This window comes from Hordeum vulgare, chromosome 7H, assembly GCF_904849725.1.
Source record: "Hordeum vulgare subsp. vulgare chromosome 7H, MorexV3_pseudomolecules_assembly, whole genome shotgun sequence".
In the NCBI taxonomy this organism is placed as follows: domain Eukaryota; kingdom Viridiplantae; phylum Streptophyta; class Magnoliopsida; order Poales; family Poaceae; genus Hordeum; species Hordeum vulgare.
Window position 1 is genome coordinate 246598268 of NC_058524.1, and position 12630 is coordinate 246610897.

Here is a 12630-nt window from a genome sequence, read left to right on the forward strand (position 1 = left end):
TGGTCTCTTGTGCTGCAAACTTTGGGTGGAAGTTGCATCAATTAGATGTCAAAAATGCCTTCTTGCATGGTGAGTTGCAGGAACAAGTGTACATGGAGATACCACCAGGTTTTGGTACTTCAGAGACTATGGGGAAGGTATGCAGGCTGAAGAAATCCTTGTATGGACTGAAGCAATCACCAAGGGCATGGTTTGATAGGTTCAGACGTGTTGTCCGTGGTATGGGGTATGGTCAGTGTAACGATGACAACACGATGTTCTACAAGCACTCTGATCGAAAGATCACCGTTCTTGTTGTTTATGTGGCTGGAGATGATAAGGAGGAAATAGAGAGACTGAAGGGTTGTTTGAGCAAGGAGTTTGAGGTAAAGGATTTGGGTAACCTAAAATACTTTCTTGGCACTAAAGTGGCTCAAACAGAGAAGGGAATCTCTTTGTGCCAACGAAAATACACCTTGGATCTCTTGAGTGACGTGGGCATGATGGGATGTCATACTGCCCCTACTCCAATTGAACAAAATCAGCAAGTGACAGCACAATCAAGAGAGCTAGTGAATAAGGAAGATTATCGGAAATTGGTTGGAAGGTTGTTGTACTTGTGCCATACCAGGCCTGACATTACATATGCTATGGGGGTGGTGAGCAGATACATGCATGAACCAAGGAGTGGGCATCTTGACATTGTGCACAGAATCCTGAGATACTTGAAGGGGACTCCGGGTAAAGGGTTGTGGTTTGGGAAGAGTGGACATCTTGAGGTGGATGGCCATAGTGACTTTGACTGGACCAGTTGTCAAGATGATAGAAGATCAAATTCTGGCTATTGTGTGTTTGTGGGAGGAAATTTGGTGTCATGGAGAAGCAAGAAACAATCGGTTCTGTCTAGATCAACAGCAGAAGCTGAGTATAGAGCATTATCCCAAGGGTTGTGTGAGATGCTCTGGGTGAAGTACCTACTAAGCGAGTTGAAACTTCTGAGGAAGGGACCCTTGAAGGTGTGGTGTGACAATCAATCAGCTATAGCCATCGCTAATAACCCAGTTCAACATGATAGGACAAAGCATGTGGAAATTGATTGCTTCTTCATTAAGGAGAAACTTGATGTCGGTGTTAGAGTTATAATATAAGTCATGTACCCTTTTGTATTTATCCCAATATATAAGGGGTTTCCTGCATATAGTCCATCACCTGTACATGTATATATACCGGCCTATGGCCTCATGGGAATACAAGTTGCTTATTCCTAACATGGTATTAGAGCCTAGGTTCTTTTTGCACGCGCAACTCGTGCTCTTCCCGATCTAATCTTCCCCGCCTCGTCCCGTTCGTCTCATCCCGCTCGCTTCGTCGTGGGTTCGCGATCGCCACAGCCAGATCGAGGCGTCTCCTGGTTCCGCTCATGTGTACGACGTCCGCTCCTGGGACGCGGTTCCCATCGCCAGCGCCAGCTCGAGGCCGCTCCCTCTCCTGGGACGCGGTTCACCAGATCGAGGCGGCTCCTGGTTCCGCTCCTGTGTACATCGTCTGCTCCTGGGACGCGGTTCCCATCGCCAGCGCCAGCTCGAGGCCGCTCCCTCTCCTGGGACGCGGTTCCCATCCCCAGCTCAAGGCCGCTCCCTCACGCGGCTCCTCTCAGATCGCGCCGCCCCTGGCCCAGATTGGTCTGAGGCTTTCCAGATCAAGGCAGGGGCCCTCCAGAGCGATTCCAGATCGAGGTCTCGTTGCTCTCCCAGATCGAGGCGGCTCCCCCATCGCCAAATCGGGTCCTGCTGTCTGACGCGGTTCGTTGACTAAAAAAAAATGTCTGCTTCATCCGGCTACGTTGTTGTTCCTCGTTGTCCGGTGATCTTTGATGGTACTAATTACACCGAGTTTATTGGCTTCATGCGCATTCACATGCATGGCATCCGCCTATGGGGTTTTCTTTCTGGCGAGGTCTGTTGTCCGCCATGCCCGGTTCCTCCCGTGGCTCCCACTCTGCCGACCCCACCGGCTCTTCCTGCGAATGCTTCTCAGGCCGCAAAGGATACGGCTAAGCTTGTTGATGAAGCCGCTATCCGTACTTATGATGAGAAGGCTTTGGCTTATGAGGAGGCTCTTGAGACGTATCATGGTGCTCTGTCTGCTTACACCCAGTGGCTTGATGATGATGCTCGTGCTGCAGCTGTTCTCACTCTATCGTTCTGCCTCAGTTTGCCTTTGAGTTTCTGGGCCTTCCTACCGTGTTTGAGATGTGAACTCGCCTTCGTCAGCGCTATGAGCCCTCGGGTGATACCTTATACCTCTCTATGGTCCGTCAGGAGCATGCTCTTCAGCAGGGTGACTCTAGTGTTGATGACTTCTACGCACAGAGTTCTGCTATCTGGCGCCAGCTTGATTCTCTCCGTAGTGCTGGTTGTCGCACTTGCCCCTGTTGCCAGGTTGTGCAGGCCGATTTGGAGTTTCATCGCGTCTACGAGTTCCTGTCTCGGCTCCGTAAGGAGTTTGAGCCCCGACGTGCTCAGTTGTTTGCTCGTGGCCGTATTTCTCTCATGGAGGCGCTTTCTGAGATTCGTGCTGAGGAGACTGCTTACGTGGTGCTGGTTTGCTGGATGTTCCCTCGGTGCTCGCTGCTCGGTCTCCTTCTACGCTACCTGCTGCACCGACACCTTCTCGCTCGAGTGCTCCGCCGCTCTTGCGCACTCCTTCTGGAGGCTCGGGTCGCCCACGTTCACATTGTGGCTACTGCAACAATGATGGTCATATTGAGTCCCACTCCTACACGAAGAAGAAACACTTGCGCAAGGCGCGATCATCATCTACAGAGACTTCGTCATCTACCTCGACAGCTTCCGCCATCGCTTTGACTGAGCAGGATATTCTGAGACTTAAGCGTCTGCTCGCTGCTTCAGGTTCTTCCTCGACGGGTACTGCTGGTTCTGTGACTGAGGCTCCCCGCACTGAGCAACCACCTTACACAGTCAGGTACATCCCCATGGGTTCTAGACTCTGGAGCTTCCTTTCATATGACTTCTAATTCTTCCACTCTGTCCTCTCTTCGATCGCTTGATTCTCCTGTTCATGTCCTCATCGCTGATGGTACTCCCCTTCCTGTCGTTAGTACAGGCACTACTACCACTCATTTTGTTCCTGATGTTGCTCATGTTCCTCGACTTACCATGAATCTGTTTTCCGCTGGTCAACTTGCTGATTCTGGTTGTCGTGTCGTCCTTGACCTTGACTCTTGTTCTGTCCAGGACCGTCGCACGCACACTCTGGTTGGGGCTGGTCCTCGCCGCCGTGATTCTGAGGGTCTTTGGGAGTTGGACTGGCTTCATGTTCCTTCCGCTGCCCACTCTGCCGCCAGTTCTTCTGCTTTGGTCGCCTCGGCTACTGGTTCCTTCCAGCAGTGGCATCATCGACTTGGTCATCTGTGTGGTTCTCGTTTGTCGTCGTTAGTTCGTCGAGGTCTTCTGGGGTCTGTCTCAGGAGATGCCTCTTTAGAGTGTCAGGGTTGTCGTCTTGACAAGCAGATTCAGTTACCATATCCACATAGTGAGTCAGTGTCTAAGCGTCCTTTTGATTTAGTTCATTCCGATGTATGGGGTCCGGCTCCCTTCGCTTCGAAAGGGGGTCATAAGTACTATATTATTTTCATAGATGACTTCTCTCGTTACACATGGCTTTATTTCATGACTTCTCATAGTGAGGTGTTGTCCATTTATAAGCGTTTTGTTGTCATGGTTCATACTCGGTTCTCTTCTCCCATTCGTGTGTTCCGTGCTGAGTCCGCTGGCGAGTATATCTCTAAGATGTTGCGTGGTGTTCTTGCTGAGCAAGGGACTCTCTCTCAATTCTCTTGTCCTAGTGCTCACGCTCAGAATGGCGTGGCTGAGCGCAAGCATCGTCATCTTCTTGAGACGGCTCGTGCATTGATGATTGCTGCCTCTCGCCCGCCTCATTTTTGGGCTGAGGCCGTCTCCACCTCCACCTATCTCATCAATTTCCAGCCTTCTGCTGCTCTACAGGGTGGTGTTCCTTTCGAGCGTCTTTTTGATCGTTCTCCCGATTATTCGATGCTTCGCTTGTTTGGTTGCGTTTGCTATGTTCTTCTTGCCCCCCGCGAACGCACCAAACTGACCGCTCAGTCTGTTGAGTGTGTCTTCTTAGGCTATAGTGATGGGCATAAGGGCTATCGTTGTTGGGATCCTATCGATCGTCGGATGCGTATCTCTCGGGATGTGACTTTTGATGAGTCTCGTCCCTTCTACCCACGCCCATCTTCCTCGACTTCTCCAGTGGAGGATATCTCTTTCCTCACTTTTCCTGACACACCTATCACACCCGTCGAGCCTTTGCCTATTCGTTTTGATCCCTCTGCTTCTCCACCTCCAGTCGATTTGTCGCCACCATCTTCCACGGTCTCCTCGTCTAGCATGTCACCGGATTCTACACCTTCATCTCCGGTGACTTCTTCGTCGCCACTCCCCGATTCTATCTTGGCGATTCCTCCTTCCATTGTTCCATCTTTTCCTCAGTGTTACACTCGTCGTTCACGTTCTGTGGATGCCTCTGTGGATGTGTCGTCATCCTCTTCTCAGCCTACTTATGGCTTGCGTTCTCGTCCTCGTCCGCCTGTTGATCGCTTTGGATTTTCCACCGTTGGTGCTGCTGTTCTTGAGCCGACTACTCATCATCAGGCTGTTGTTCATCCTGAATGGCAGTTTGCGATGGCAGAGGAGATTGCTGCTCTTGAACGCACTGGTATGTGGGATCTTGTTTCCCTTCCTCCCGGAGTCCGTCCCATCACTTGTAAGTGGGTCTACAAGGTTAAGACTCGCTCCGATGGTTCTCTTGAGCGTCACAAAGCTCGTCTTGTGGCTCGTGGTTTTCAGCAGGAGCATGGTCGTGATTAAGACGAGACTTTTGCTCCTGTGGCTCATATGACCATTGTTCGTACACTTCTTGCCGTGGCCTCTACACGCCACTGGTCTATCTCTCAGCTTGATGTTAAGAATGCTTTTCTTAATGGTGAGCTGCGTGAGGAGGTGTACATGCAGCCACCACCTGGGTATTCTGTTCTTGATGGCATGGTATGTCGTCTTCGTCGCTCTCTCTATGGCCTTAAGCAAGCCCACGCGCTTGGTTTGAGCGTTTTGCCTCTGTGGTGACTGCCGCTGGTTTTTCACCCAGTGTTCATGATCCAGCATTGTTTATTCACCTTTCTCCTCGTGGTCGGACTCTTCTTCTTCTCTATGTTGATGACATGGTCATCACTGGGGATGACCCCGAGTATATTGCCTTTGTCAAGGCCCATCTTAGTGAGCAGTTCCTTATATCTGATCTTGGACCTCTTCGATACTTTATTGGGATTGAAGTCTCTTCTACCTCTAATGGCTTCTTTATATCCCAGGAAAAGTATATCCAGGATCTTCTTGCTCGTGCTGCTCTTACTGATGAGCGCATTGTTGAGACTCCTATGGAGCTCAATGATCACCTCTCTGCTACTGATGGTGATCCCCTGCCTGACCCGACGCGTTATCGTCATCTTGTTGGCAGTCTTGTTTATCTAGCTGTCGCTCGTCCGAATATCTCTTATCCGGTTCATATTCTGAGTCAGTTCGTCTCTGCTCCCACATCGGTCCACTATAGCCATCTCCTCCGTGTTCTCCGATATCTTCGGGGCACGATATCTCACCGTCTATTCTTTCCTCGCTCCAGTTCTTTACAGCTTCAGGCCTATTCGGATGCTACGCGGGCTAGTGATCCTTCAGATCGTCGTTCACTTTCTGCTTACTGTGTTTTTCTTGGTGGTTCTCTCATTGCCTGGAAGACGAAGAAACAGGTTGCAGTTTCCCGTTCGAGTGCAGAGGCTGAGTTGCGAGCGATGGCTCTTTTGACGGCAGAGGTGACTTGGTTACGGTGGTTACTTCAGGATTTTGGTGTTTCTGTCACTACACCGACTCTGCTCTTATCTGACAGTACAGGTGCTATTAGCATTGCGCGCGATCCTGTGAAGCATGAGCTCACCAAGCATATTGGTGTTGATGCTTTCTATGTGCGCGCTGCTGTGCAGGATCAGGTTGTTGCTCTTCAATATGTGCCTTCCGAGTTACAGTTGGCGGATTTCCTGACGAAGGCCCAGACTAGAGCACAACATGGCTTTTATCTCTCCAAACTCAGTGTGGTTCATCCACCATGAGTTTGAGGGGGGTGTTAGAGTTATAATATAAGTCATGTACCCTTTTGTATTTATCCAAATATATAAGGGGTTTCCTGCATATAGTCCATCACCTGTACATGTATATATACCGGCCTATGGCCTCATGGGAATACAAGTTGCTTATTCCTAACAGTCGGGATCATCAGTCTTACTCATGTCAGCTCTTGGCAGCAGTTTGCAAATTGTTTGACAAAGGGGTTGGGAACAAAGGATTGTAACTTGGCATGTGACAAGATGGGAATGATAGATATCTACCACCCATCTTGAGGGGGAGTGTTGAACCAGTATGGGCCCAGCCCATCCACTTATCTCTTAGGGCCCAAGCCCATGTAAAGGGACTGACCTAGAAGGAGGCTCCAAGCCATCCCGTTCTCAGTCTGAGCCGCCACACACACGAGACAGGAAAACTCATGGGAGCTACCAGACTAGAGGCCTTGTCCCTTGTGGAGGTACTCCTCTCTCCCCCTCCCGATTCTACAATTTCAATACACTTCATTTGTCTGTTGTTCACATTTATTACATAATTTTTAGAGGCATTCCATAATTATTTCTGTATACTGATTATATTAGCTCGCAAATCGATTAACACATGCATGCACTCCGACCATATGAATTTCCAGTTCGGACACTAAATAGCCAACTATGTACATTACTACATTGGACCTGCTATATGTTGTTGTACAACCTCCATATCTTTTGGAATGCATTAATTGCGATCTAACTCCAGTATCTAGCACATGAATGCTGGAAGCACAGCCCTACGTTGTGCAGATATCTCAGAAAACACGTGTACCCGGCCAGATACTGCCCCTATACAGCCCGACACATATCCTGTGAGTATCCTTTGATTTATTGATTTTTTTAAAGAAACTAATGTTTGATACACGTGGGATACTGCTGCGATACGTTTTGGAGATGGAAAACCCTTCGTTCAACGTGAAAACCCCTCGTGGAGATGCTGCACGTCCCCATAACTCCTCAACTGGCTGAGTCTTCTCATATCCCCACTGCACACGTTCTGTCCTTCTGAATTCCAATAGTTGATAGCCGGCTCACCGGTGGCAGGAGACTTCCATGTCTCCCCTGTGGGAGGTATGACAGCCTGTAGACCTGCTATGCTGGCCTTAACCCATGACCTAGTATCAGATTTTATTGTTCGGTCAACTAACAGGTTCCGCCTAATGAATGTTCGGTCAACTAACAGGTTCCGCCTAATGAATGGTATATTCAACAAAATTAGAATCAAGTTACTTTTTATGAGTTTTCTCATACGAACTTATTTGGTATTTTGGTTAGGTTGTTCCATTTAGGACAATGAAATGCCCAACTGTACTCGGTTCTTATTGTAGATCAATTGTTCGTGTACATAATACTTTATTATTGAAGGAAGCACTGCTTATTGTGATAAATTCCATTTGTGTTAAACACAAGTTATTCCTGTGTAAATTTGCATCCAGCTTAGGCACATTATTACATATATATGTGTTAACTGAAAAAATAAGTTGTGTAGAACCCGTTGAGGCTACAAAATAAAAGAAAATACACATTATCTGATGGAAGTCTTTACCTATGTTGATGGGAGATCAGACTTTTACTACCCCACCGCAACAAATCATATAGTACAGCAATATTGCACGGTATACTAGCCCATTTGTTGTATAGAATTCGAGATATGTGCAATGCCATTGGGCTAATCTAGAACCACCACAACCAATACATATCAGAGTTAATGACAATCCACGCCACTGGGCTCGCCGAATACCATAAGATTGCATATGGTTACCAAAATATAACAATAGGTCGCGAAGCGGAATTCACCAACCTCGCAGAAAATGAAATCCACCGAACAGGTGAGGAATTTAAACTTGTGGGATGGAGACGAACCTGGGCATAAACCTCCTCGTCCTCGAGCAGGAACTCCTCCATGCCCTGCGAAGACCTCCGCGACCTCGGATCCTTAAAGCGAGAGAAAAAGCACAGAGCCGCATCAGAACATCAGAACACAGCCACAACAGCAACCTAACCCTACGAACTCGCGCCGGAAGGGTGCAGGCACATGCGCGTTCTTATCGGGTCCAGGAATGGAGCGATGCGCGCTCGCAGCGTGCGGTGACCGCGACGCGGCCACACGCGCCGCGTGGGAATCGGAAGCCCCACGGCCCGGACTCCCGCCGAGGGGTCGGGCGCGCGGCCGAGGTGGTACAAGGAGAGGGGCCGCGGGGCCGAGGAAGGTGTGAGGACGGGGGCGGGTGCAACCGTACCTCGATTTGGTTCCAGTCGATGGCGTCCCAGCTCCCAGAGGCCTCCATCTCCGGCGAGCGGGAGCGGCGGGTACCCGACAGCGCCGCGGCTTCTCGTTGTCGTCGCGCGCGAGAGAGGAGAGAGGGAGAGAGGGAGAGGGGCGGAGAGAGAAAGGGGTGTTGCGTTCGCGTGGGCTTTGGTTTGGCGTTGGCTTGTCGGGGGAGGCGACCGTCTCGCATTCGTGACGGCGCGGTCTCTGTGGAATGCACGTTTTGTGTTTGTGTGCGGTGGCGTCAGGCAACCTACGAACCATGGAGGCACGAGGCAGTGGCGGATCCACGATTGGAGGAAGCCCCGGACCTAAAAAAGATTTCGTCGCGAAAGAAAAACAAAAGAGTATCTTAAATATGGCTCAGTTGCACCAAAATATTAAAACTTAAACTCAATGCTTAAAGATACAACAAAATAGATAAAAAGATGAGAAAAACTGCGAACAAAATATATATTAACAAAATAGATATTAACAGCAACAACAACAACAACATTCACATTCAAATACATTTTAAGTGAAAAATTGAATGTTTGACGCAACAACAACGATAAACAATACTGTAGTGCAGTAGCAAATCCAAACATTATAGCTAGCAGAACAAAAAATGTTCAATCTATAAAATTTTAACAGCAAGAGCAAGGCAGTAGCACAATGCACATTTACATATTATCATGTGTGTGAGTCTGTCCATTACCAATCCGGAAGCCACTTCGGCCAGTCCTGAGTTATGAATCTGACAGTCCCTTTAGTGTGGTTGCGGCACACGGCGTGGCGGACGCGTGAAGACCAGGGCACGGGAGGCCAGAGCCCGGAGCAAAGCTCGCGTGCAAAGGGGAGGCGGCGAGCGGGCGGAGCGAGCAGCGGACGGACCTGGGACAACCGGGGAGCGGCAGACCGGAGGGGGTCAATGTTGTCATCTACGAACGGCGGGGGCTACTTGCTCACGTGTGTGGCTAGGTCTTGACGATCTAGGTTCTATGCGAGTGCGAAGATGGAGAGGCTCGCCTAGGCCCTGGTTGTGTTTTGGGCTAAGCCACGGGTCCATTCAAAAATATCTAGGTAATAACTAAAAAAGTCCATGCCCCGGGCCTGGCCCTGGGGCTTGCAGCCCACATTCGTCCCTTCATGGAGGCACAGACCGATGGACGAGTTCGTTCCAAGTTTCCTCCTCCTGAGTTTCTCAGTTGTCAGATATCATCGGATGGCTCGAACGCATGATATAGATCAGCTCCATGGTCCCACATCGTTCGCGCACTCGACACACCATTTGATGGACCCATGCTTTGATACATCCATTTTACGTCACTATTTCAATCATAATTTATCATGTTTTAATTATATATTTCATGTTATGATGCAATTCTAATATATTTTCTCTCTTAAATTACAAAAATGTAAAGAGAGAGAAATTGCCAAACAACTGAAAATTTGGACCTGAAAAACCAAAAAACCCACATTTTTGGAGATCCAAATCAGCTAGGGATTTTTTAGGACCTACCCTTCGTCGTGTGGGGTCCTGGTGGCTCGTCTCCTCATGCCCATTTGCCATAAATTCACGTTTTCCCTAAAAACTCATAAAAAATCCTTGGAACTTTTTGCCACTGCCTGCAAGACGGGACTTTGGCGGAGCACTTTTACTCTCCGACGGAGCGATCTACGAAAAAAACTTCCTTTCAGGAGGAGAAAATTGAAGCCATCATCATTACCAACACTCTCTTCATCGCGGAAATCATCACCTTTATCAACATCTTCACCAACATCATCTCGTCTTCAAACCCTAAATTTGTTTCCTTGTGTTCAATCTTTGTATCAAACCTCAATATGGTAACTCGAAGTACTTATATGTGTTGATTACACCTTGTAGTTGATGCATGGGAGATTTATTGGTGAAAGATTGTTGAGTTCAGATTGTTCATCATATATTTATACATACTCATCATGATCCATATGATGTGTTATGAGTAGTTTCATTTGTTCTTAGGACATGAGGAATTATTGTTGCTAATTACCATGTGAAGTTGATTACAGTTCAATGTTTCGGTGATATGTTGTGTTCTTCTTCCTCTAGTTGTGTTATGTGAACATTGACTACATTGACACTTTGTTACTTTTCGGTCTAAAAGAAGGCATTGTGGAATTATTTCGTACATTGGGTCGCGGGAGTGATAGAAACCTAAACCCCATTCTATGTATGGTTCCGGGAGGAGCTATTTTGGACCCTGTTGTTTAATGGTATAGTTAGATTTATCTTAATTACTTCTCTTATATTTGTGCATGCTTGTATGGAGGGTATAATCATGAATAGGCATTTGTTCAAGTTAGAACAGTATCTTAGCTCGGGACCATCCACACAACACTTATAAAAGTATGAATTGTAACTTAATGAATCGTGATGAAATTTACTTGACGAGATTCATGTGTATCCTTAGGAGCGTTTTAGCTATTATAAGAAGGGACAATTCCATTTATCCCCCTGACTTGAGCCACCACCTCGCATTTGCCCCTAATTTTTGGGTATGCTCAAAAACACCCCTCTTTCGTCTGTGTACCTTACATAGACCCCCCCCCCTCTGGGTCGTTTTCGTCGGGTCAATGAGGTTTGACAGGTATCTGGGTGTTTCTTGTATATTTTAGCCCCTTGTTTCTTACATGTGGTCTCGTGACCCCATGTCCTCTCTCTCTCTCTCTCTCTCTCTCTCTCTCTCTTCTCAGGAACTGGAGCAAGCCGATTCACCGGCGACGCTCGAGCGACAACGCTGTGGAGCTCAAGGAGTCCAGCGATGTGGACGTGCACCTCTGGCATGTCGTCCTCGGGCTCATATTTCACTATGGAGGTAAGTTTTTTAACCTTTTTAAAAAATGGGATTTGTGGATTTGTGCATTTCTCATTAGGGTTTGAACTCAAACTCGGGATTTTTTTCGTTGTTAGGTTGATGGGGTCGGCATAGTGCAGTTCTTGTTCAAGTTTGACATGTCGAATCCGAGTTATTACGACCTTAAGGATCTATCCAAGCATCGATGCTCGGGGCACGGGCTTGTTCCCGCTCATCGTGTGGCCTAGGGAGGAGCAAGCACGGGGAGATGTATCTACTTTGCTTTAAATTGGTGCAAAGATTTAATTTTGATGATTTTTTTGTTGCTGCAACTTCTGGAACAATGTGAATGGGTTGTTTGGGTTGACCCTCCTCCTCCAGATCTTGTTGGGCGTGCATTTGAGTCACTGGTTGATGGTCTAGAAGCAAGTTGGCTCAAATCTCATCGTTTAAAGAAGAAGGTGACACATCTCAAGGAGAAAAAGAAGAAGCTAAAGTCAGAGTTGAAGAAGATGCATGACCAGATTGAAACATGGGCATTTCTGATGATAATTGTGGGCATTTTCATTCTGTCCTATTTGCTTGGTTCAAAGAATGCATATTAGTCAGTGAGATTGTAATGAATTTAGCTTGATGCTATGAACTAAATGCTTTGAATTTAGCTTGATGTTGTGAACTATATCTATCTTGTGGGCATCAATTTGATCTTGTGACTTTTGTGATGTTGTGATGTTGTGAACTAAATATTGTGAAGTGATGATGTGAACTAAATCTTGTGCATGTGATGTTGTGAACAATCAATGATCAACAACAGCTAGTAATAATCAATGATTAACAACAACTAGTAATAAGCAATGGTCAACAACAGCTAGTAAAAAATGCGATGACCAACAACAACATCACTAAGCAATACAGTGCAACAACAAGATAACAAGCATGTTCCAGGACCAACAACAAGATAGCAAACATGTTCCATGACCAACAACAACATCACATGTTCAATACAACACTCCACAAAAGCATTACACACATGTTCCAGAATAGAATGACCACAGTTTCACAAGTAGTTTCCCCTCTTGCTCCTAGTTTTGCATCCAAGATTGGAAGAAAGCCTGGACTTGCTCCTAGTGCTCCTAGCTCCAGTTGCCACCTTAGGAGAGGAAGACCTGCTAAGATGGCTGCTTCTAGTTACAGAACCACCAGTTGAGAGTGTATTGCCTTTCGCCTTCTTCCTGCGTGATGCACCTCTATTTGCTGCCCTTTTCTAATTTTTCGTTGGGCTGAAATGGAACAAGAAAATCTTTATTAGTTAGTAATGAGAG

At 47.4% G+C, this 12630-nt stretch overlaps 1 protein-coding gene across 1 annotated transcript in view; it reads right to left on the minus strand.

The window, feature by feature from the left end:
- LOC123411735 (phosphatidylinositol-3-phosphatase myotubularin-1-like) overlaps nt 1-8707 on the minus strand; it is a 39097-nt gene extending 30390 nt beyond the window's left edge. Inside the window, exons 1-2 of the mRNA XM_045104700.1 lie at nt 8464-8707; nt 8087-8158 (exon numbers count right to left, since the gene is read on the minus strand). Coding sequence (XP_044960635.1) covers nt 8087-8158; nt 8464-8682 — 291 coding nt within the window. The 5' untranslated portion in view covers nt 8683-8707. The remainder of the gene's footprint in view (nt 1-8086; nt 8159-8463) is intronic.
- Between the last annotated feature and the right edge of the window lie 3923 nt (nt 8708-12630).